This window comes from Gossypium raimondii, chromosome 13 (assembly GCF_025698545.1).
Source record: "Gossypium raimondii isolate GPD5lz chromosome 13, ASM2569854v1, whole genome shotgun sequence".
NCBI classification, from domain to species: Eukaryota; Viridiplantae; Streptophyta; class Magnoliopsida; order Malvales; family Malvaceae; genus Gossypium; species Gossypium raimondii.
Genome location: NC_068577.1, coordinates 57,706,381 through 57,730,344, shown reverse-complemented (window position 1 = coordinate 57,730,344; position 23,964 = coordinate 57,706,381). Strand labels below are relative to the sequence as shown.

Below are 23,964 nucleotides of genomic sequence, written 5' to 3'. Positions count from 1 at the left end.
GATTATGCTCGAGACTTGCTTATATAGAATATTTTCCAACAAAAAAAAAAAAGCCTTTCCAACAAAGGTTATTAAAACGAATGACTACAAAGTGTTGAGGATGTTCCAAACTGAAAGTCTCTCGACAGAAGTTGTTCTCTACCATGCTCACTTGTATTCTCTTAAAACAGATTCCTGGAAGGAGATTCTGATATCTTTTAAAGGTGATCTTATGTATAATTATATCTGTGATGATTGTATAAATGGGTGTTTTTATTCGATGCTAGTCGGAGATTTTAACTTGCATGTTCTTTCATTCCACTTGGCAGATGAAAAGTTTTCAATACTCCCTGCTCCATACCATAATGGCTTTCTACCAATACATAAATGGAATTTTTTCGACTTTTGTGGATCACCTATTTTCAGAATAGATCAAAGAGCTAAAGGCAATTTTGAATTTTGGGTAATGAAAGAATCATGGAGTGAAGTGTTAAATATTAAATCTATTTATGGAATGGGGTTTTGGAATTGTTCTTTTTCTGGCTCAAATAAGGAACTATTGTTGTTTGATCCTAATGTTGGAGAGTTTGAAGGTCTTGGTATCTATTTTAGTTTTAACAACGGAGTTATTATCTTCGTTGTGAACATTGGTTCCAATCAATAGAAGCCCAGACATGCGTGGGAGCACATAAATTTTAAATTATTTTGTCTATAACCCTAAAATGTGAAAATATAAATTATTATTCAAATTTGCCTATATAAAATCATACAAATCAAAATTCACGTGTAACATTGTACATTAAACTAAAATTGATATATAATTTTAAAATTTATCCCTAATTATACTATATTTACTGTAATGAAACTTTAAAAATATATATGATAAAATTTGTTGATGCTAAAACGTGACAGAGGTAGCAATAGTGATCAACGGTTCACATTACTTAAGGTAAGGCGAAGAGCCACAATATATGGTGATTGAATAATAGAGGTGATGGAGTCCAATGAACGGGGTGAGTATAAAGAGAATGAGTCCCCTTTTCAATCAAGGTTGAGGATTTATATGCCCCAAGCTGTGATCCCAAAGTGGCTGGTGTCATCACCCCTCCAGTTAAGGTATGGTGATTGGTGACATAGTACTCTAAAACCATCACCAAATTTTAAAAAAAAATAATTTTTAAAATTATATATATTACGTGGCATAATTTCATAGTGTCACATCATCACACCTTAACAAAATCTAACGGATCATATTGGGAAAAAAATGTCAAGTTTCAAGACTAGTATGGATCAAAAAATATTTTGATTTTTTAAAAAAAAGAAAAACACTTAAAAAGATGGACTAAAATATTGAGGTTAATACAAGCAGAGAAGCAGGGTTATATATATAATCACAAAACTATACAAAATTCCATGTGGTTTATCGCAAAAGAATTGGAAGCAAATTCTCTTAATACCATACCCTGCTCTTTTTCAGTACCCTTTGGCTCTCTCTCTATATCTTGTACATTCTTCTTACTTCTTCGAGTATGTCAGATACGGATCCTGTGCGATCGTCAAAACATCCGGCCTTTCTGCTTGATTATATGTTAGACATCGACGTATCAAATCCTGCATGGATACAGGAAATCAGATTACACCATATATCGTCGTTTCATGATAGTCTCAAACTGGTGAAATACAATACTGAAACCCAGCAACTCTGCAGCACATGTACAGATACAAATAACCAAAGTTTTCGGAACCAGATCGGTGGTCGAACCAAGTCACCGGTTCGCCAGTCAAATCAGTCTGACCAGTTCAACCAGACTGTCCAATTTGATTAAATAAATCATTAAAATTTCAAAAAAATCAGATTCAACCACCCGGTTCAACCAATCCATACCGATTCTTGGGTCAACCGGTCTAATGGCCTTCTCTGAACTAATATCCCGGCCAGTTCCCAGTCCAACTGGCAAGTCCAATCCAGTTCAAACATCATTGCAAATAACAAATGCCCTTGAACCTATAATTTAGCTTTAATTTATTTATCTAGTAATCCTACAAGAAGCGGCATCTAGCAAGTCCAGAGCTCAAATCCCGGCGCCTGCAATCCCTTCCCTTATCCCGACGGCCTCTTTTTTTACCGAAGTAAAATAACAAATACCCTTATTGCTCATGTGTCATGCCATTGAACTATAAACTCTAAATTGGATTACCATTAGAGGAAGTATTTTCTTAAAAGGAGATTCTCTACAATTAACAATCGAAACATCGAGTCAAAGTCAAACCGTCATACTGAAATAACCATAATTTTATAACTTTCTGGCTTTTGATGCTTATGTAATACAAATGTTTTATCCATCAAGAAAAAAGCAGTAGAAACTATCAAAGATAAATAGAACAGACCTTTGCCTCATTGGAGACCGTCGGCCTTGATGGGAATTCAACTTTACGAGCTTTGATAATTGTGTCTTCACGCAATATTCGTTCTTGCGTTTGGTCATGCCCAAAGGGGCGTTTACCAAAAAGCATTTGGTAAAGTAGAACACCAGCTGACCAAACATCCACCTGTTTTTAATGGAATACCACGGTCAAAAGAATATTTAAAGACAAATATCGAACCATTTGCAACAACAGTGAATGGATCAACTGATCTGACACATGGTAATCAAACATCTGCTAATCAAGTTTCATATACGGCCTCAATTTCAATTAGCAAGGAAAAAAGAGCGAGAAGGAAGAAATGGGGGATGTTGTCACCAACCTTCGATGAAATAAGAGGCGTTCTACTGAGCTCAAAGCATTCCGGGGGCAAGTACCTGAAACCACAAAACAAAAAGAGATACAACCACACACTATAGAACCAAGCACGAAATAGAAAGAATAGGTTGTATACAAACATAGAAAATTAGAATCACCTACTAATTCAATAAGCCTACATGCAATAATTAGAGTAGAATAACAAGTCCGTTGATATGGAAAGAGAGCCTATTTTAACACCAACTGAACACCGATATAAACTAAACCCCGTTTGAAGGACATAAAATATATAGCACAATGTAACAAATCAGAGAATTTTCTTTCCAATAATTTATCCTCATAAGGAAATTCAACGACATGCAAGTTCTAAATATGTTAAACTTAGCAGATAACTGGGATAAGATATGAGGAAATTGCAGCAAAAATGGGGAGAAAATGCAGCAAAGATCGATATTTTCAAGGAAGGACATCAAACTGTTTACTTACCAATATGTTCCAGCTCCCTGGGATGTAAGTTCCATACCCTGGGATCCAACATCATCCTCTACTATTTTGCTAAGACCAAAATCAGTCACTTTTGCTACACCTAACTCATCAAAGAGAACATTGCCAGGCTTCAGATCATAATGAATAATCTTCTGTGCTCTTTTGTTCAAGTATACAAGGCCTTGGAATATTTGAACTATGATTATCCTAGCTTCTTTCTCAGGCAATACTGGTGTTGCTTTCAAAACAGCATCGAGGTCTTTTCCTGGAAGCGATGTAAGAAATCAAAAGACAATGAAAGTAAACATGCAAGGTAGATTTATCAAACCATCATCCAGAGAATTTGCAAGTTTTTTCTACGAAGAAACTAAATCAAAAAAGGCTCCCAGACACATGAAGTGGTTGAGAGAGCTTACCGCTACAGTACTCTAAGACGGTGCAGAAAGTATTCTGGTCAATCTCAAAAATGTCCCAAAGCCGAACAATGTGATGGTGCACCAATGTCTTGTGAATGTTGTACTCTCGAATTGCATGCCGTATGTAACTTTGCTTCTTATCCTCACTCCACTGAGCATTCAGACCATGAAGCTTACATGCAACGTATCTATGTTCTACCAAGTCATAACCCTGCCGGAAATTTCTCACTTCAAATCACTGCAAAAAGATATATTTTCACAATTGCCAATTTTGGCAAAGGAATTCTAGACTTTTGACATATCTAATAGGCCGTGTTTAAACATGCTAAGCAAAACATTTCAAAAATATAAGCTTGCCAGAGTTCTGACCTTATAAACTTCACTGAATCCTCCTTTGCCAAGAAGATTTAAAAGGGCGTATCTATTATTCAGTATTTGAAAATTGTTAAAACGGGAACCATCCTCATCCCGAATGCGCTTCATTTCACGTATAAGCCTTCCCTTATCTAGTTCACAGCGATCTCTTTCACGGAGAAGACTTTCCTCCTCCTAAAGAAAAACCATAACTCAATCATGAAAGATGTGCAAGGAAAACTCAACATAATTGTTATGCTCTTTAAGAATATCAGATAACGCAACCACTTGTAGATATAAACTTACACGTTTTATAGAGGCTAGACGTGACTTGTATATCTCATCCTGGATTAGGACATCTTCTTCTTGTGCACTAGATTCTGCATCACTAGCATCACCCTTGTCTTCAAACAAAACATAAAATTGTTGTTCTTTAGAAGTATACTCCTTTATAAATTTCTGTCTGGGTCATGCTGGTTGTGCATGTATGTGTGCACTACAATATTTGTTTATGTTCCATTATTAATGAGTGTGCTCATCTACAATGGTGTATGTGCACTGGTGTATAAAAAAATTAGGTGCATATACAATGAGTAAAGTCTTCAAGTAAATGTCAGATGTCACCACTCATGACTCCCCAATGCCAGCTCAATGAGTCAAATTGTGGTCAAAATCCTTCCAACATGCACATTGTGCACAGAATGGCTAAAACACATAATAGTATAAATGTTAGATATACAGCCAGACTCCTGGTTAGCACATGATTCTCTAATGAGTTGACTCAGAATAGTACATCTTTTACACAATTGAAGCTTGTAGGCTGGCAGTATGCAATAAATTGTTCTCTAGAGCATGGCAACCATTTGGTCATATAATCACTAACCAAAATCTTATTTTACTTCTTTGGGATTGACTCGTTAAGATATTAGTAAAATAGTGGTCCGCTATAAATATCCCAACTGATATTAACAAATTTGCTTTTCTTTGTTTCGGTAAGTGCTACCTAATTATGATTATTTTATATCGATACTTGTGTAATTGTGATTCTAACTTATGTCCGAATTCAGCCTACAATTATATATATCATTGATATATTAACTTTCTTTTAAGAGATTGACTCTCAAAAGGTTTATGCCTCTTTAAGGCTTACTCTTTGTGTCATAAAAGGCAAAAAAATCTCCTAGTCTATTGCTCATTATACTTTTATTGTGTATCATAATTGTTGTTGATCTCATATGCACTCTACTTAAATATCCATATTTGGTAAGCATTTTGAAAATGAAATTATGCATTACCAGACTGACGCTTCTTCAATTGTTTCCTCTGTCGTTCAACGGCCTCCTTAGCTTCCAACAATTGTCTCTAAAAAGAAAATGAAGGGAGACGTATTAAAATTAAAAATAATCATGAGAGTACACTAAAAAAGGGAGAATCCTCCAGCCTAAATTGTTATATCAACTAACTTTTCCTTTTATGATTACATAGACAATGTGGAAATAAGAACATACAAGATGAGCATTTAGATCTTTCAGTGCTTGACCATCCTCCCAAGTCTCAGATATGACTGTTCCAGCTCTGAAGGCAAAAGAATATGGGGTAAATTCATTAATCAAGAGACATGATGAATTATAAAACTGTGATACCACATTAACATAAATAATGTACATGCTACAGAAAGAACAACATTAAACCAAGCAGCTTGTAAAAAAAGCAGCTTGTACAGAGAATTATAAAGAAAAATTGCATTTGCATGGTTCACCAAAACATCCCCACCCACCCCCAACTTATGTTTAACATCAAAGTCACCCGTTTTATTAATATCAAGGAATTGTGGACAACATGGTAACTTCCTATTTCAATTTATGATGAGCAACACAATTATATTATTTTTATAAGGAAAACTAGCAATGCATTATTTTAGTACAGGTTGGAACAATCATAACGAACCGTGTGATAATGTTCTCAAATAACATCTAGCAGCTTTATGCTGGCTGAGTCTTAGCTCAGTGCCAACCATTGTTGTTACAGCAACCTGAAGGTCATGAGTTGTAGTGCACTTACACACGCAATATCCTCCAATTTATTAGTTTTGAGGTTTGGGGGTTTATGGATAGTTTAGGAAATGTATCAAGAAAAACATGTAGCAGCTTTATGAGTCCATCTATATCAATTCTTAAATTGAACATTTTAAATTACTTCAATAATCATTTTCTTTTCTTTTCTTTTTGGTGCTATTTTGATATACAATCAAATATAACAACATTCTAAAGAATTTTCATTTTCTCACTCACCAAGAACTACACCAAACATGGAGGATACAAAGCAAGCACATTATCTAAAACGTTTTGGGTTTTTTTTTAATTACACCACATTTTAGGTCAGAAGGTTGCGGCGTACATTCTTTTATTGAACACACTTACACACTTAATACAGTCATCATTTGTTTGCTCTCATTAAATGCAATTTTCCAGCATTTAACATAATTTTCTTCTATTAACTTTTTCTCTCAGACTAAGCAACATGTCATGCACGAAGAATCTGTTTCAACCACATAAACTAAATATGGGAAGCTCGTTGATCTTGATATACCTGATTACTCCCACATTTCCGAGTCTCAAGGAATCCTGCCGTACTTTCATCCTAGCTTCTTGTCTCTCAGCTTTTGAAACAGCTATCAACAGATCAGATATCATTTTTGTTCTCTGAATAACAATCAAAGAAGAAGCCCAGAATTAAAACTAACACCATAAACTGCAATCACGCAGAGCTAATAAACATACTTGCCTTTTCTACTACTTTTCATTATCATTTTCCTGTTTAGGCATGGGTGACATATTTATAACATTTTATATTCTGCCTTGTGAAACAAACAACGTTTTTAGAAGTTCAATTATGTCAAAAAGTTAACGGTCCACAAGAATATTACAAAAACGGGCATCCTCGGAAGACACGTGGCTTGTGGAAATATAAGCAACTTTATATATCAGATTGAAGCAAAGAACAAGCCTCCATCATAGCGAACAACAAAAATCCGGGTGCTTTAGATTCCATCATAGCATAAACATGCAAGTTCCATTAGAAATGAGTCAAATTATGTTGACGAAAGTATTGTTTTTTCCTTGTTTGGTAACATTGCCTAAAAAGACAAATTCCAGGCATTAAAGGGCTTCTAGTCAAGGACGCCTGTTCACTATAACTTTAGTTTACATATACAAGATTTAGCTGCTTTTAATAGCAGAACGAGGTAAAAACCATAGAGAGTCACCATCCCATCTAAAATATGTTAATTTCATCTGAAAATGGATTAATGTAATGTAGTTGCCTCTGAGCTTGAATAAAAATTATAATTAAAAAAAAAAAAAAGAGGATCCCTTCCTGGATTTAGTTAAAGACTTGAATAGAAATCTTATATGTTTCTTACTTGAAGCATTATAATCCTTTCTTCCCCCTCTTTGAGGAGGGAAAAAACCAGAAGAAAAATCTTGTTTATCTAAGATCTACACTATAAATGTACTAGAGGTGCGATATAAGCTCATATCAATGGAGATTGAATAAGGTTAGAACTTTCAGTTTATCGAGATCCATCAATTAAGTGTAACAAACACCTTTGGCTTCATTTGCTGGTCATAATCTTTAATATCTTTCAATTCCTGCCAAAACACAATAAACACTAAAAGGTAAGTAGTAAGTAAATAAAGACGTTTGCAATGCATATTAGCAGAGGCACTCAAAAACCTTCTCTAGTTGCCGACAAAGATTTTGATAGTCAGAGACTTCCTGACGACATTTCCGTAGGTCCTCCTCCAAGGCTGCAACTTTTGCACGTAAAGATGTTACCTCTTCCTAAGTTAAGTTGCCAACCAAAAGGATTAGAACTGAATCATAAAAATCAGCTGCACCTCTAAGAAAATGACCCGAACATATATTTTAGAAAAGAAATTTAAACTGGTTGCAAAGGAAAATCATAGTCCTTTTTCCTTCACATTTCTGAACTAAAATAAATAAAATCCAATTTGTTGCCTAAAAATTGAAGAAATTATCTAAATAGTTAAAATGAAGAAATACTTTACAAAAATACATACCTCCAATGAAGTGCGCTGATCAGTCCAGAACTGCTCTTTAGGCCTACTATCCTGAGAGGTTATATAAATATCAAACTGCCTTAAAGTGTGTGTGATTTGACTCATATAACTAATCTTTTATAATAGTTATGTAGTTTTACTAACTAGTCTGTTATACCATAAAGGGCGAGAAAAAAAATTCTCTTGTTTTCCTAGTTTTCCTCTATCTGTATCAAATTTAATAAAGGAAAAATTCCTCTTATATTTTCTTTCACAATAAACCAGTTAGTGTAGAAGGAAAATAAATGAAAACGAGGACATTCCCACAGGTTTAAATATAAACTATAAGCATTATTTCTTATCAATATAGACCTTACTTTTTAATTTTCCCTCATATCTCTCTTTCCTCAAGAACAGTGTACACCATATAGAGTAATATAAAGAACTCCAGAGAATAAGCTTAACCACTGAAACAGAAGGAAAAATATGCAAGCCAAGTCTTCAAGATTAGTTTATTTTCCTTCTGTTTTCACCTTTACCTTTTAAACTTTAAAAATTTGACCTTCAACTGCCCCAATCTTGGCCCATACGGCACTAAAATGAATAGTCCAACAAACCAAAAACTAAAAGGTTGCTAGATAATAATATAATGTGCAATTTTGGTGTTTGCAAATTTAACAATAAACAGGAACAGAATAAAAAAGCAAAACATTCAACGGAAGTAAAGGCACACCTTGTGGAAAGAGTTCTCAAGTTGACCATTTGAAGGTGTTACAGTCGAACTAGACGTTTGTTTTGTCTGATCATTAGCTCTAGAACCACGGCCTCTGCTTGAAACAGAGTGACCCCTTCCACGGCCTTGTTTTCTCCTATTTCCTTCGGAACTTGCCTTGGACTCCATAGGCTCCACAATCTTTTGCGTCCCTTCAGTAGCCGCCTAACCGATTTTTCATTAAAAAAAAATTATAGAACATAAAAGGAATAGTTACAGTGCAGAGAGAAGTGAAAAGAGACAATTATGCAAAGCTGTCCAACAAATTGCTTCAGTAAAAATGCCATTAAATTACGTTGAATAGGTCAAAAGCAAAGAGATTGCTTCCGAACCTCCAACAACATAAACTCATGAATCATGAACCTACCTCAACATGCTCAAAAACTGGCAAGTTACCATCTCCTTGAATTTTCTGGCGCTTCAATGTGTTGGCTTGTATTAAAAACTCTCCTCCATTCTATCATCATAAGATTTATATAAACAGACATTAATTCAGTTCTCAATACTTGAAACGAAAATGATGAGCTAAACAATCCAAGACAGGTCAATGGGGTTCACGTAATCCAAATTTACATAGAAATGGTACAAAATTTACTCAAAAACTTGGTGACAGCTTCAAATGCTGAAAAAAAAACAAGTTATTAAACCGAATATTCGATCAATTTCAATGATCCACCTTAACTAAATAAAACTTCAATTCATTTACACCCATCATTTCATCAAGCCGTGTTGTATCTCGACACAAAAGTAAGCCAATGCCATTCTAACCACTACTTTCCAAAGAAATAAACAATTAAACATAAGAACACTCAAAACCGCAATCGTTCCATCTGCCTAGAATATAAAGTGCTGCTGGAAAATGTGCCCCAAAACCAAACAATATTTGAAAGAATTGTAAGAGCTTTTTACCTCATCATCGGAATCACTTGAACTAGAAGCCTCCGACAAGTCCTCAGCAGAAACGAATTTCGAAGCCGACGATAGAGAAGACCAAACCGGCTGTTGCTGTTGCTGTTGCTGTAGTTGTTGAGTTTGCGGCGGTTGCTGAGAACCAGTGGCTGAAGAAACCTTGCCTACTAAGCGAGCTTCAAGCTTAGCCATCTTGGTAGGCAAAGAATTGTCCGATTGGTTTGAGGAATTAGAAGAGAAATGTAACAACATATCATCCGACATTGCGGGACCAAACTCGATCCAACAAATAACACAACAGAATAAGTGATCAATACATTAAGGAACTGCGAAAAAAAAATACAATATCCTAAAAAAATTATTTAGGGTTTTGAGGGGATAGGATCAAATAAGGAATAAGGCTTGGGGTGAGATTTTCCTTTTTTAGATTTGGGGTTTTTCTATCAAGGGTTTTTGGGTTTTTTGAAGTTCCGAAATTGGGGCAAGTGGAAGAGAAAAATTTCAAGAGATTTTCCAAGAACAATATTAGATTTTTCAATGGGGATGTTTGATTTGGGAGTTAGCTAGGGTCTAGATTTGGATGTATCATGGCCATCACTAACATTGAAATAAGTAAATAAAATAGGGGTAAACTACTTTTTCAGGTTACTAAACTATTATTAAGTTTATATTTTAGTCATTCAATTTAAAAAAATTACAAAATTATTACTGAATCATTCAAAAAATTTTATTTAAACCACTAGACTATTAAGTTTTTTCTTTTTTGCTAGTGAGTTCTAAGTGATGATTCGATGATCGTTACGATGGATCAATATACGTCGATGAATAGAAGGACATGTCTTAAATCCAAGTCAATCTTATGATTAGTGTCGAAGATCGTAAAAGAAAATTGTTTAGATTTTAGTTCGTAGATATGTGACATGTAAAGCTATTTCATGGGGCCTGAAACTAAGTTATAAAAGAAAATTGTTTAGATTTTGGTTCGCAGATATGTGACATGTAAAGCTATTTCATGGGGCGTGAAACTAAGTTGTAAAAAATTGGGGGAAGAGGAGCTATCGATTGGTGCAAGCGGTGTGAATAGAGAAAGTAATATAATAATTTTAATAACCCAACATGAAAACTTTCAAATAATTCAATAATTATTTTGTAACTTTTTTGAATTTTATGTAATTTACCCATAAAGTAATGGTAAGACTGTTGGCAAAAGCCTACATACACTTGGACAATCCAAGTTCGAGTCAATAAGTACCTTCGAGTCTCATTATGTATAATTGTGATTGATTTTTTGCCCATTGTATTTTGTATTAGCTTGATTCTATATTGTAGTTGGCTAAACATGCATATATACTTGTGAATGTACTTTATTTGTAATTGTGAAGTTTCATGGTTGTTCATCTGAACAATATCGTCTCTAATATTCGAATTTGAGTCCTCTTTTTAGGAGTGCAATGTAAAAAATAATAGTATGTGACTTTGCTTGTCTCTTTAATTTAAGATTGAGAAAACTCGAACTATCTAATAATTTTTGTATGAAAATAACATGTTTTTTTTAAGTAAATATAAGGTGAGATGGATTTTTTGGTTTCGTGAGTGTGGAGTGATTATAATAATCGTCTTTTTGCTTGTTATGTGAATTTATGATTTTACCCAACTCTTGAAAAATCTTCAAAGATTCCTTTTAAGTTTTATATTTTGGAGATGATTTATCATGCAATGTTTCAAGTTATTTTTATCTATGCTTTAAAAAAGGCATAATGTCAACTTTAGTCCTTGATTTTTACTATGTTTTGTCAATTTGAATATTTTTCGTTTATTGAGTTAAATTTGGCTATTAATTATTCAAAAGATTTAAATCGTTTTTTAAACGGAAATAGTAACTAAAACATTAATTTTTAAAATGTAAATGTGGTAACCGGGTGACAATCCACTTGTACTTCATGTTCACATTGCATTATTTGTCTTGTATACTACATCAACAAATAATTTGAAATTATAAACTATTGAAAAATAAAAGAATTTCAAAATTAAAAAAATCAAATATGAAAATTCAAAATAAAAATAACATGAAGTACATGTGGATTGCCATACGAGTTGCCATGTTTAAAATTTTAATAGTCAATATTTTTGTTAAAAAACAACAGTTCAACTTTGAAAGTTTTATTGTCAAATTCGGCTATTTAAAAAAATTAATTGAAAAAATATGAAAATGTTAAGGACTAATTTTCACATAATGCCTTAAAAATTTTTAAATACTTGACAATGTGAGATCATCGCCTCATAAGAATGTTTGAAATCCAGATACGGCAATCACATTTCCAGAACCTCACATTACCATCGAAAATATAAGATTTCATGAACCAAATGTCCCTTAAGTTTTTTTAAAGCTATTCACTTCTATTCAAGAGTGTAATCGGGTCGAGTCCAAATACTAGCAAGTTCGAGCTTGACAGTAGGCTCAAACTCTACTGGCAGATATTGGAATTAAGTTTTAGAGGGGCTTAACTCGAATTTTCAAAATAAATTAGGAGATTAACAATTTATTTTTCCAGAAAAGTGGGGTTTAAAGGGAATAATGAAATTTTTCAAAAATTAAGAGGGGGCAAATTAAAATTTTCAACAATTTTCAAGGTAAAAATTAAAATTTCGAAAAATTTTGTAGGGGCCAAGGCCCCTTGGCTTCTATTATGGTGTGCATTTGTTGAGCTTGATCAAACATTTATTTCTAAGCTTGAGCTCAAGCGAGCTCGATTTAACTCGTTTATCAATTTTCATATTCAAGCTTAAACTTGAGCTCGATTAAGCTCATATGTACTCAAGCTCAAGCTCGAGCTCAGCTCAATAATTAACCTAAGATGGTAAATTTTTTATAGTCCATTTAAAAATTATGAAATAACATGTTGATACAATGATTAAATTATACTTTGACCTCCCTTAAAAAAATTATTTCCCAATCCTCCACATTTTATAGGTCCATTAATGGATAGATATTTGCCACGAGTTTTAAAATTATTCCATACCCAATGCGAGGATCAAATCATTGACCACTAGTTAAGGTAGAGGAGACTCTTGTCATCTTACCTAACTTTATTTTTTATTTTTTTAATCATTCATTGTTTTATTTAGGGATGAAATCGGCTCGGTTTTTTTTAAATTTTGAATGGCTCATCATGATTTGGACCGGGTTCGATTCTCTTTTTTTATGTTATTATTTATTTATTTAAAAGATGAAATTTTTTATATCTTTTAAATATATTATTTGGTAAATTTTCAAATTTTTTTAATAAATATTTGTAGAAATATTTGTTTAAACAAATAAAATTAATTAATAAATTTTATATGGTTGTTACCTTTAAAAAGGGATTTTTTATTTTAATTTATTTTCACAAATTTAAAGATAAAACATTTATTTTACATAGAAAATTTAAAATTAATTATAAATTAAATAAAAAGCAACATTTAATTCAATTCGAGCAAACTTAATTTTTTAACTTGCATTCAATAAATCATCCAAACACCTTGATCGGATCAAATTTCAGTTCCTTAAAATTTCACGCTCAACCCATTTTATCATCTTATATTATATGTTTTACGAAGGAGCAATTTAAAGTCCAAGTAACAACAAGAGAAAATTTGTGATAACTTTTATCACAACAACTCAAAGTTAATGAAAATATTATCGAGTCATTAAATGATTAAAATAAAAAATGTAACAATCTACGTGGCATTAACTTCGCATTAGAAAGTCTTTTTCGGTTCATGCATTCATTGGATTAAAATTCGGTTGGTATATCGATTTAGATAAAAAGATTGAATCGATTTTTAGGTGGATCGCTTGAAATCGATAAAAAATAAATGGTTGACGATATTTTTAAAGAATTAAGCTTTTGATATTTTCATGTACACACCAATGATATTCCTTGGGTTATTTGGAGATCGAATTCGAAATTAATATCAATTAAAGATTAGAAAAGTATAGGGATTTTAACGAACCAAACTTTTGATATTTTCATGTGCACACCGTCATTTGAATCAAGTTTAAAATTTTAAAATTTGAAAAGTATAGGGACTTTGAATGAATCAATTAGAATATATAGGCCAAATCAACAACTATAAACATAATAAATGACTAGTAATTAAATTAAACCAAATGAAAATAATTACAACTATTTAAACTAAGACTAAAATTTCAAAATTCGAAAAGTGAAAAGTGAAAAAATTTAAATTAATTAAAGTAAAGTAAAAGGACTAAAGTCACAATTTTCCCTATAATTTATACATAATCTAATTTATAATAAGTGGTTGTATTACAAAAACTAAAGTGAGCAAATGCGAGCGGATGAGAGACAATTAGATGCCTTAATTTGTGTTGGGCCTAATTTTGGGCCCTTTATATAAAGGCTTGCCATTTCCCCTCCTTTCTATATTTTCCACATTTCCCACCTCGCACGTTGTCTTCATTTTCCTCCTCGATTTTTCTCTCTCCCCATTTCCGAGAAAATAGTACAAAGAAAAGAAAATGGCCGATCAGCTTACCGACGAACAGATCTCTGAGTTCAAGGAGGCCTTTAGCCTCTTCGACAAGGATGGCGATGGTCCTTTATCTTTCTCTTTATTTTTTTTGCTTTACTTCTTCAAGTTTTTTTTCCTCCTTTTCTTAAACCATTTTTTATCGAGTTTCTTCATTCGATTCAGCCCCGATTCATAGATCTAAGCTTCGTTTTTTTTTGGATGCATAATTTTTTGTTGTTTAATACTGCGATCGTTTTCGTTTGCGATTCGAATGATGTGACGGACCTAGCTTTCCTATTTATGAATTTACGAGTCTGTTCTTCTTGTTTTGTGATTTCATTTCCTTTATTTGATATTGCTTTTAAGTTTTATTTGCTCTCTTTCATTTTCAATTATTGTTAACCTTTTCGCGGTCGTCTCATTGATTTCATTTATTTGACGTTTTTTGGATGCAAACATGAATCTGTTTAGATTATTATTTATGTTTGAGATTTCGATTTGCTCGTTTTATTTGACTTTCGACATATACTTTCTGTAAAATCTTAATCTTCTTAGCGAAGCTTTCATTACTGTTGGATTTGATTCCCTTTAATTGAACTTGCATTATCAATATATACTGAAATGTATGATCTCCATTAGTACTTTAATGGACATGCATATTGATGGTAAAAGTCATTGGCTCATTGTTCCATCTTGAACATCAACTTCTATGTTTCTATTTAGTGTGCTTGAAGCTTAATACAGCCGAATCCGGGATTATTCTATAGGTTAATACTCATGAAAATTCAAGACATGTTGTGAATGATTCTATTGATTATTTCCGTGACATGTTATCCTAATCGATGAAATATGATGTCTCGCTCTACAGTAAGGATATGGAATTCATCTATGATGGGAAAACATGTATAGTTTTTTTGTGTAATTACTTGTATGGTATTTATTATCTAATCCGTGATTTATCGAACTTGGATGTCCATGCCGTGAAACTTATCAGTGGTTAGGTTCTGGTAATTTGATAAATTAGATTAAATTCATCGATGCTTTCCTTTGGCACATAGAAAACCGGTTTACCATCCTCTTCATTTCTTGCTTGGCTGTGTAAGTCTTTCTGAATTATCTTTTAACGTGAAATCTTACTGCTATGTTGCTCAAATTTTTTGTTTTTTTCTGGAAGTATCCATGTTCGGTGCTCGTATTTTGACTCATATGTGGACATGGGTATGTGGATATGACCTTCTACGAATCCTGTCCTGGTCAAATGTAGTTAGTGGTGTTGATTGTTTACCAATATCACAGTATTTGTTTGTTGCATTTATTCTTATCCTTGCTGCAGGGTGCATTACTACCAAGGAGCTGGGAACCGTGATGCGATCACTTGGGCAGAACCCAACTGAGGCAGAACTTCAAGATATGATAAACGAAGTTGACGCCGATGGAAATGGGACCATTGATTTCCCGGAATTCCTTAACCTGATGGCAAGAAAGATGAAAGATACCGACTCAGAAGAGGAACTTAAAGAAGCATTCAGGGTGTTCGACAAGGACCAGAATGGTTTCATATCTGCTGCCGAGCTCCGTCATGTCATGACAAATCTTGGTGAAAAGCTTACAGATGAGGAAGTTGATGAGATGATCCGTGAAGCTGATGTTGATGGTGATGGGCAGATCAACTACGATGAGTTCGTCAAGGTCATGATGGCCAAGTAAGAACCTCTCTGTCTAACCATAATCGAGCCAAAACCGGTGAAAACCCCCCCCAAAAAAAAAAAAAACCAGGGCAGACCAGTTTGCTAAAATTTATATTTCCTTGGTAGGACATAAATGTTTTTATTGTACTAGTTTTTGATTGTGGGTTTCATGTTTACATACTATTTCTTACTTGTTTGCCCTGTATTTTTTTGTTCATTACTGTCCCTATCATTATACATTTGGTGCTTTTATTTCTATTCTTGGTGCCATTAAAATTAAATTAGAACAATTTGGAAGAGAATTCAATGTTTCTTCTTTATGATTCCAATCTATCCCACTTTATTGTAAAATTACATATTTGTATGGTTAATATTCTAATATTCCACACCATATGGATTGTTATATGAAATAAATAGTTACACATTTTAAATTTATTCAAAATTCAATGTGCATAATTTATGATGATCAAAAGATGAAATCATACAAATAATTTTACATGTAAATCAATCTTTTCTTATGTATTTAAAACTCAATCAAATTTTGTAATTTTTGTTTTCAATATAATTTATATTTATCATGTGTGTAATATTTCAAATCAATTCATATTGATTGAGAATGATGTCTGTGTTAATATATTTCTCATATACATTGTTGAGCAATTCTTTTTAATTTACTGTTTTGGCATGATGGATTATTAAAATATTAATAACATAAAAAGTTAAAAGGAATACAATTATGTGTAAGATAAAAAAACACATGCATATAAATTAACAGTATTTAATGGAAATTATGGATAATAGGTGAAATGTACATATTTCCGGAAGAACATGATTGAGTGATCAATTTGATTTATTTATTTAATGGTGGTAATAATATTTTGGGTGACCAAAATAAAAATATTTCATAATTGTAGAGACTGTTGAGGTAGTTTACTTCCTAAAACAAAATTTTAAACAAATCACTAGAGATGTTCATGAGTTAGTGTAAGTTTTTTTGGCTTAAGGGCTTGAAATTAGGTCATTTTAATTGACGTTTTTTGAATTGGATTGGAAATTTGTTGGAGTGTCAGTCTGAAGAAGGGTATTGAACCGACGAATTGGTGGATGGACCGATTCGACCACCTATCCAATTCTAAAAATATTTATTTGAACGGACTTGATGATCCCCTCAAGCTTAAACTCGTGTCTCACCATAACTCCACCCAACCCAATTGGGCCGAAAGGAAATAAGACAACAAGGGATATATAAAAGAATGCATAGATATTTGATTTCATTTCTTCAAATTCTATTTTTATTTTCATTATGGTAGTAGTTACGTAAATAAAATTACGCTCAAATCCAATTACTTATAACTTTTTAAATTCTCGTACATAATTTAATTTTAAAATTTATTTTTCATATGAGCTTAAGATATAAAAATTATATTACAAGCATGAACACTTTTAAATGATTATAGTAAAAAATCTAAAATTATATTATAAAATTTAAAAATTTTCTAAAGTTAAGATAAAAAGTATATCATACAAAATAATTTGTGTTATAAAATGTCATAAAAATATTATAATATATTTATTTATAAAATTATTGTAAAAAATATCGACATAACTTATTTACGTTCCATGTTATATATTATAAAAATAATAATGTACTTATTTATTAAAATTGTGTTACAATTATTTACCGCAACTTAGTAATAAAAATAAAATTTCTAAATTTATAATAAAATTATATTATTTATAAAAATATTATTAAAATTGTTAAACCCTTTATAATTTTTTACAACGTTATATATTATAAACTATATATTATTTTTATATAATTTTCATTTTATAAAAAAGTTATAACTTAGTATAAATATTTTTAAAATTAAGTTTATATAATTAAAGTTATAGATTATTTGTGAATTTAAATATTATGTGGTAGATGCTAGTTATGAATATATAAAAGATTTTTTTCCACTATATCGACAGGTACAATACTGTTTGAAAAAATTGAGTCAAAATATGGTTGAGAGAACATATACTGTTTTAAAAAAAAGATTTCTCGCGTAAACAACATAATCTCAGTATAGCATAAAATAACACTGTTGGATCATACTAACATATTGCGTACTTCATAACCTTATTCGTAAGTGAAATTTGGAATAATTCATATTTTGAAGAGTACATGAAAATATTGAGCATTTAGATAAATTTGCATATAATAAATTTGTTTTGTTATTTTTTTAAAATTATAAATTATATAATTATATAATTACAATATAAAATAGAAATTAACCTTTAAAAAATATAATTCTTTATAAATACAAGAAATAAAAACAAAAAACCTAAATTTCTTAACTTCTACTGCAAATACTTCCTCAATTCGTCGAATCTATCAAATCCAAAACCCATGACGAACGGAGCAACATCGCCGGTGACGGCGGCGACACTGAAGGTTGAGCATAGCCCACTGCTTTCTCCGACCAGCTCCCAGTCGGTGACGGAGACGCTGAACGGTTCCCACCGTTTCGTGATCCAAGGTTACAGCTTAGCCAAAGGGATGGGCATTGGGAAGCACATTGTCAGCGATAATTTCACTGTGGGTGGCTACCGGTGGGCTATTTACTTTTACCCCGATGGTAAAAACCCCGAAGATAGTTCCACTTACGTCTCCGTCTTCATTGCATTGGCTAGCGAAGGCACCGATGTTAGGGCCTTGTTCGAGCTTACGCTTATGGATCAGAGCGGCAAAGGCAAACATAAGGTTCATAGCCATTTCGATCGGTCCCTTGAGAGTGGACCTTATACCCTCAAATATCGCGGCAGTATGTGGTAGGGTTTTAATCTTTTTACTCTTTTAAGTTACTTTAATCGAATGTTTACAAATCGAATGAATACATGCTCTGCGGAAAAGCGATTGGTAGAAACTGGAATAATTTCAATTGATTGAAAATGAATGAACTATTCTGTATAAAAAAACAGATACAGTTTTAATTTTAGTTTGTGAAATAAGAACAAGTAGCGGAAACAACAATGCTGCGGCCAATTTTCATGCTCTTGAACAAATGTCTGTGATATTCCTTGCCATTGGACAAGTAGGAGAATTTTGATGTTGGAAGTGGGAACTATATATGGATTAACATGTTTAAGTTCTACTCTGTATGTGCACGTATGATTTGGTAAATTATGCTTTATGAGGTTTCGGCTAGAACTTATGATCAAAATCTATTGTTTATTAGCTTTCGATTTCAATTTGAAACATAAGTATTTTCTAAGCAAGGTGATAATGCTATTTCCATGGCGGGTATAAAGTGTTTTGCTGTGGAAGAATTTGTGTTTTGTCCAATGCTATTTTTATGTACTTTTTGTCATCTGGTTGTATGCGGTTTCAACTTTCAAGTCTTTACTTATTTGATTATATTGTCGATCTGATAACGCCTACTCTATAGGCTTTATCTGATTGAATAGAATCCGCGGATGGTCTACCTGTTGTCCATGTTCAGTTTACCGGACGTAAATTATTGTTCTTTCTCCCATGTTTTCATTAATCTAGGGGATACAAGCGCTTTTTCAGACGAGCATTACTTGAAACATCAGATTACCTCAAGGATGACTGCTTGATAATAAATTGTACGGTTGGAGTTGTTGTGTCGGTGATAGATTGTTCACGACTACACTCAATTCAAGTGCCAGAGTCTGATATAGGAGCACATTTTGGTATGCTGCTAGAAAATATGGAAGGTTCAGATATTACATTTGATGTGGCTGGAGAAAAGTTTCATTCTCATAAGTTGGTATTGGCTGCTCGATCCCCTGTTTTCCGATCTGAAATTTTTGATGGGGTGGACGAGCAAAAGAAAGAGATGGTTATCACCGATCTAGAACCTAGGGTTTTTAAGGTGAGAAGCCTTTTACATCTTTCTTTCTGGCATTCCTCTAAGGGCATAATCTGTATCTTGTTCTTTCGATTGTATTTTTTAGTCATTATCATTTTTTTTTTGTTGCTGTGTCAAATAGGCCTTGTTGCACTTTATTTACAGAGACACTCTTTCGGAAGATGTGGAAAGTGTTGAGTCTAGTTCTGCTTCCTTGTCATCAGTATCCGAAACACTAATAGCTAAATTGTTAGCGGCAGCGGATAGGTATTGTCTAGAGAGACTGAAATTAATGTGTGAATCTCGTCTCTGCAAGAATATATCTGTAAATTCTGTTGCCAAAATTCTAGCTTTGGCTGATGAATATCATGCTACGGAATTAAAAGCTGTTTGTCTCAGATTTGCTGCTGAAAACCTTCCAGGTCCGTTAACCTTCTTCAACTTTATGCATTTTGCTTATATCATCATCAATTAGATTTTAAAAATGTGGTGAAAACTAATAGTTATTGAAACATAGAACCGCTACTTGTTTGATCTTGTTATTTCTCTGCAAGATGAAATCCTACTTCAAGACATTATGTTAGAAGAAAACATCTCTCTTGTCGCGACAATAAATCCATGTCATGATTAAGGCTTGTTGGCTCTAAGAGTTTGAATTATAGTCGACTGTTATAGCGGTAAAAGTACTATGGAGGCCCTTGTACTAAGGATCAGATTGCATTTTGCCCCTTTTACTCAAAAAATGTGTAAATTAATCTTTGTACATTAGGTTAAAAGAGCAAATTGGTTATTTTTATAAAAATTTTCATTTATTTCTACTGTTAAAAACTAGCATGTTTGAAGGAATTAACTAGACAATTATATGTGGTGTGCCACCCCTACCTTATTCTGATATGCAGGGACCAGCTTTTAGTAGAAGAAATGGATGAAATTTTTAGCAGAAGAACTAGTTTGCTTTTTTATTTAATGTACAAGGACTAATTTGTCCATTTTTTAGTAGAGGGGGCAAAATGCAATTCAACTCTTAGTACAATGGCCTCCATGGTAACTTTACCCTTTTATAGCTGGCATTAATACATGTTTGGTGGAAAATGATTTATACATGAATAGGTGAGCCCAACTATACCCATAGATAAACATTATATATTTAAGGGATCCGGAGCACCAAACTAATCAGTTTGAAGTTTTGTTTTATATATATATATATATATATATATATATAAATTACCTTTTGAGTAAAAGTTATTAGGTGGGTTTATATTGCATGTTGAGCAACTGAACATGTCAGGCTATGTACTCTTTTCTTCGCATGAGGGGTACAAGCCCCTGCCTCATGGTGCGATATTTTCGTGCTATGTCTTCTTCATAGGTCAGTTAGGGCATGTTAAAACATATGCTTTAGTAAAGTTGTGGATTGAGTTGTAGGTATCATAGGGAGCTTGTTCATGTGCTGAGGCTGCAGTTTTCATGTGCAAGCTTATTGTTCTTCGATCTTGATTTGACGAACTTAGCTGTCTTTCCGAGAAATTTCTAAAACCAAGAACGAAACTATGAAACTTGAAGGGCCATATGTTATTTTCAGATCCCGGTCTCTAACTTGTGTTCTTATAGCAGCTGTCATGCGATCGGACGGCTTCGAATACTTAAAAGACAACTGCCCTTCACTTCAGTCAGAGCTCCTCAAAACCATCGCAGGTTGTGAGGAAGATTATGGCAGTGGCGGAAAATCACGAAGCGTATGGGCACAACTCTCAGACGGCACTGATACAAATGGCAGGAGAGTCAGGCAAAGAACATGACTGGAAGATGATTGATTGTCCAAATTGTAAATGTATTCGAATTCGATCATGTAGCTGAGAGAGAGAGAATGGAATTTTGTAGATTTGGGTGAGTTTTTGTAAATCTCTGGTAAGTGCCATTGCTAACAAGTTTTTGTCATTTTGGAAATGGAGATGCAACAACTGTGAATTCTACTGCAGAATACCTTCCCCTTTTGTATGGCCTTTAAATTAAATTGATCATTTAAGTAAATCAACAAATAATTACAATAATTATCCTTCTTATTAGAAGCCATGCAGACTTTCAATTGAAATGTATATCTTGAAATATTTCAATTTCAATATTTAGTAAATTATTAGTAAGTTTACCTTTTTTTTAGTTTTAAACAACTATTTAAAATTTTATTTATGTTACTGAAAAGTTTTAAATAAGTCATTAGACAGATAAGTTTTATTTTTAAAACTTAGCTAATGAGTACCAAGTGATAATTCGACAATTGGTATGGTGGATCAATACTCATCAACAAGTAGAATAATATATTTTAAATTTAAGTTGATCACATGATCCATGTTGAAGGTTAAAGAAGACGTGTGTTTAAATTTTAGTTCATAAATTCATGAATTTCAAAACTATTTCATAAAATAAAAAATTATAAATTGCGAAGAGAATGAGAAGAAAAGCTTTCAATTGGTGTAAGCAGTGTAAGCAAAAACCATACAACAATAATTTCAACAATTTGATGACTTAAATAAAAATTTTGAATTATTCAATGACCGTTATATAACTTTTCAAATTTGAGTAATCAAAATGTAAATTTACTAAAACTTAGTTACATTTAAGTGAAATTTACCCTTTTTTTAATAATCGGAATATATTTAATTTTAAAGTTCCATTAATTTTTTTAACTAAATTTAGAAAAAAGGAGAAGAAGAAGAAGAGAAGAGTGGATATTATTTAGCTTAGTAAAAGGTAATCCTATTTTTCCTCCTTAATTATCTCCCCTAATTTCAACTTTAAACTAAATTTAAAAAAAACATATAAAAATATAAGAAAAAAAGTGTACTCCATTAAAAAGCTTAATTATTTCCCTTCATTCTTCATTCACCAATGTCATCCTCCAACCCCGGCTCCCCCTCCGCCACCGCCACCTCATCCTCATCGGCATCATCATTCTCTTCCAAAGCTCATTCATGTATCCAAGCCCTTTCTTCCATCCTGTCCACCGTCCCTTCCTCCGTCTCTTCTTCCTCTTCCCTCCTTCACGACCCCACCGTTTCTTCCCAAATCTCCACCCTCCTCCGTGACCCAGACTCCGGTTCCGGCGACAACAACCTCTGTCGTTGGCTTTACGACACTTTCCATTCCCCTGACCCAGAACTAAAGCTCGTCGTCCTCCGTTTTGTCCCCATAGTAGCCGGCATTTACCTCTCCCGTATCGCTTTACGTAAATCCCTCGCCGGTTTCGAAGCCATTTTATTAGCTCTTTACGCCCACGAAACCACCGCACGCGACGGTCAACCGATAAGCGTCAACGTCCCTGATTTAACCCAACCCAGTATTTACCATGAAGCTAAATCATCAGTAAAGACCCAAGCAACTGAATTAAACCTAGCTGTCATCTCACCAACATTAGAACCCCATGGCACCATGAGATCATCAAGAAGAGCAAGAATCGTCGGTGTAGCCTTAGAGTTATATTACAGTAAAATATCTCAAATGCCAGTGAGTTCAAAGCTCGAGTTTTGTGAGTTTTGTGATATTTGGGCTACAGGGATTCAAAACAAACCATCTTCATCTTCATCATCAAAACAAAAGACAATACTATTGCCATGGGAATTATTACAACCAAGTTTAAGGATATTAGGACATTGTTTATTGGGTGCACATAAAAGTAAAAAACTGTATGAAGCTGCTTCAATGGCGACCAAGAGTTTATATGAGAGATCGTTGCATGATATTGATGCTAAAGCTATTTTAGCAACCAGCAGTCTTCTTCGACTTGAAAAAATGGCTTTGGATCCTAAACTTAACGTTGATCATACTGAAATTGATATGTCTTTGGCTTTGTAAATATTTCATATATACACATTATTTTTGTAATGTTTTAATTGATTTTTAGTCTAATTTGTGTTTACCAAAATTGATAAATTAGTTTTTCTTCAAGTTATTAAATTTCGTATTTTACGAAAAGAATTGAAGTTACTGAGATTAAACCATGGATTTACATGCATGACTTTAGTTAAAATTAGGAAAGGATAAAATGAAATATTGAATTCACTTCCTTATTCAGTGTATCCGAACTCACGTCTTCTTATATTGACAACAATTTCGATATCAATCGAGTTAATATTCAATCCACATATATAATATTAAATTTAGTAATGTAAAAATCTTTCCTAAACTGGTTAT

The 23,964-nt window shown here is 32.9% G+C and overlaps 4 protein-coding genes across 4 annotated transcripts; 3 read left to right on the top strand and 1 right to left on the bottom strand.

Moving 5' to 3' along the window:
• Positions 1-1,265: 1,265 nt before the first annotated feature.
• Positions 1,266-10,301, bottom strand: LOC105783339 (serine/threonine-protein kinase TOUSLED). Its single transcript, XM_012608741.2, has 16 exons — positions 9,720-10,301; positions 9,178-9,267; positions 8,772-8,975; positions 8,060-8,110; positions 7,713-7,820; positions 7,583-7,627; positions 6,567-6,679; positions 5,486-5,552; positions 5,273-5,339; positions 4,284-4,381; positions 3,993-4,172; positions 3,624-3,834; positions 3,208-3,472; positions 2,726-2,780; positions 2,368-2,529; positions 1,266-1,590 (listed from the first exon to the last, which is right to left on the bottom strand). Exons 1-16 carry the CDS (start codon positions 9,981-9,983, stop codon positions 1,495-1,497), a joined length of 2,076 nt encoding a protein of 691 aa, XP_012464195.1. The 5' UTR covers positions 9,984-10,301; the 3' UTR covers positions 1,266-1,494.
• Positions 10,302-14,136: 3,835 nt separating this feature from the next.
• LOC105782326 (calmodulin) lies at positions 14,137-16,177 on the top strand. Its single transcript, XM_012607001.2, has 2 exons — positions 14,137-14,314; positions 15,565-16,177. Exons 1-2 carry the CDS (start codon positions 14,239-14,241, stop codon positions 15,936-15,938), a joined length of 450 nt encoding a protein of 149 aa, XP_012462455.1. The 5' UTR covers positions 14,137-14,238; the 3' UTR covers positions 15,939-16,177.
• A 2,064-nt stretch (positions 16,178-18,241) lies between these two features.
• LOC105782323 (BTB/POZ and MATH domain-containing protein 4) lies at positions 18,242-21,827 on the top strand. The gene is made up of 4 exons (XM_012606996.2): positions 18,242-18,733; positions 19,455-19,800; positions 19,919-20,198; positions 21,391-21,827. Exons 1-4 carry the CDS (start codon positions 18,312-18,314, stop codon positions 21,573-21,575), a joined length of 1,233 nt encoding a protein of 410 aa, XP_012462450.1. The 5' UTR covers positions 18,242-18,311; the 3' UTR covers positions 21,576-21,827.
• A 515-nt stretch (positions 21,828-22,342) lies between these two features.
• Positions 22,343-23,625, top strand: LOC105782324 (uncharacterized). Its single transcript, XM_052627173.1, has one exon. The coding sequence runs from the start codon at positions 22,663-22,665 to the stop codon at positions 23,623-23,625; it is 963 nt and encodes a 320-aa protein (XP_052483133.1). The 5' UTR covers positions 22,343-22,662.
• Positions 23,626-23,964: the final 339 nt, after the last annotated feature.

Coding starts and splice junctions, on each gene's coding strand:
- LOC105783339 (XM_012608741.2), bottom strand. CDS start 9,983: ATGTCGGATGATATGTTGTTACATTTCTCTTCTAATTCCTCAAACCAA. Junction 7,628..7,712: donor TTTGTCGGCAACTAGAGAAG/GTTTTTGAGTGC, acceptor GTGTTTTGGCAG/GAATTGAAAGATATTAAAGA. Junction 6,680..7,582: donor ACCAGCAAATGAAGCCAAAG/GTGTTTGTTACA, acceptor ATTGTTATTCAG/AGAACAAAAATGATATCTGA.
- LOC105782326 (XM_012607001.2), top strand. CDS start 14,239: ATGGCCGATCAGCTTACCGACGAACAGATCTCTGAGTTCAAGGAGGCC. Junction 14,315..15,564: donor CTTCGACAAGGATGGCGATG/GTCCTTTATCTT, acceptor TCCTTGCTGCAG/GGTGCATTACTACCAAGGAG.
- LOC105782323 (XM_012606996.2), top strand. CDS start 18,312: ATGACGAACGGAGCAACATCGCCGGTGACGGCGGCGACACTGAAGGTT. Junction 18,734..19,454: donor AAATATCGCGGCAGTATGTG/GTAGGGTTTTAA, acceptor TCATTAATCTAG/GGGATACAAGCGCTTTTTCA. Junction 19,801..19,918: donor TAGAACCTAGGGTTTTTAAG/GTGAGAAGCCTT, acceptor TGTGTCAAATAG/GCCTTGTTGCACTTTATTTA.
- LOC105782324 (XM_052627173.1), top strand. CDS start 22,663: ATGTCATCCTCCAACCCCGGCTCCCCCTCCGCCACCGCCACCTCATCC.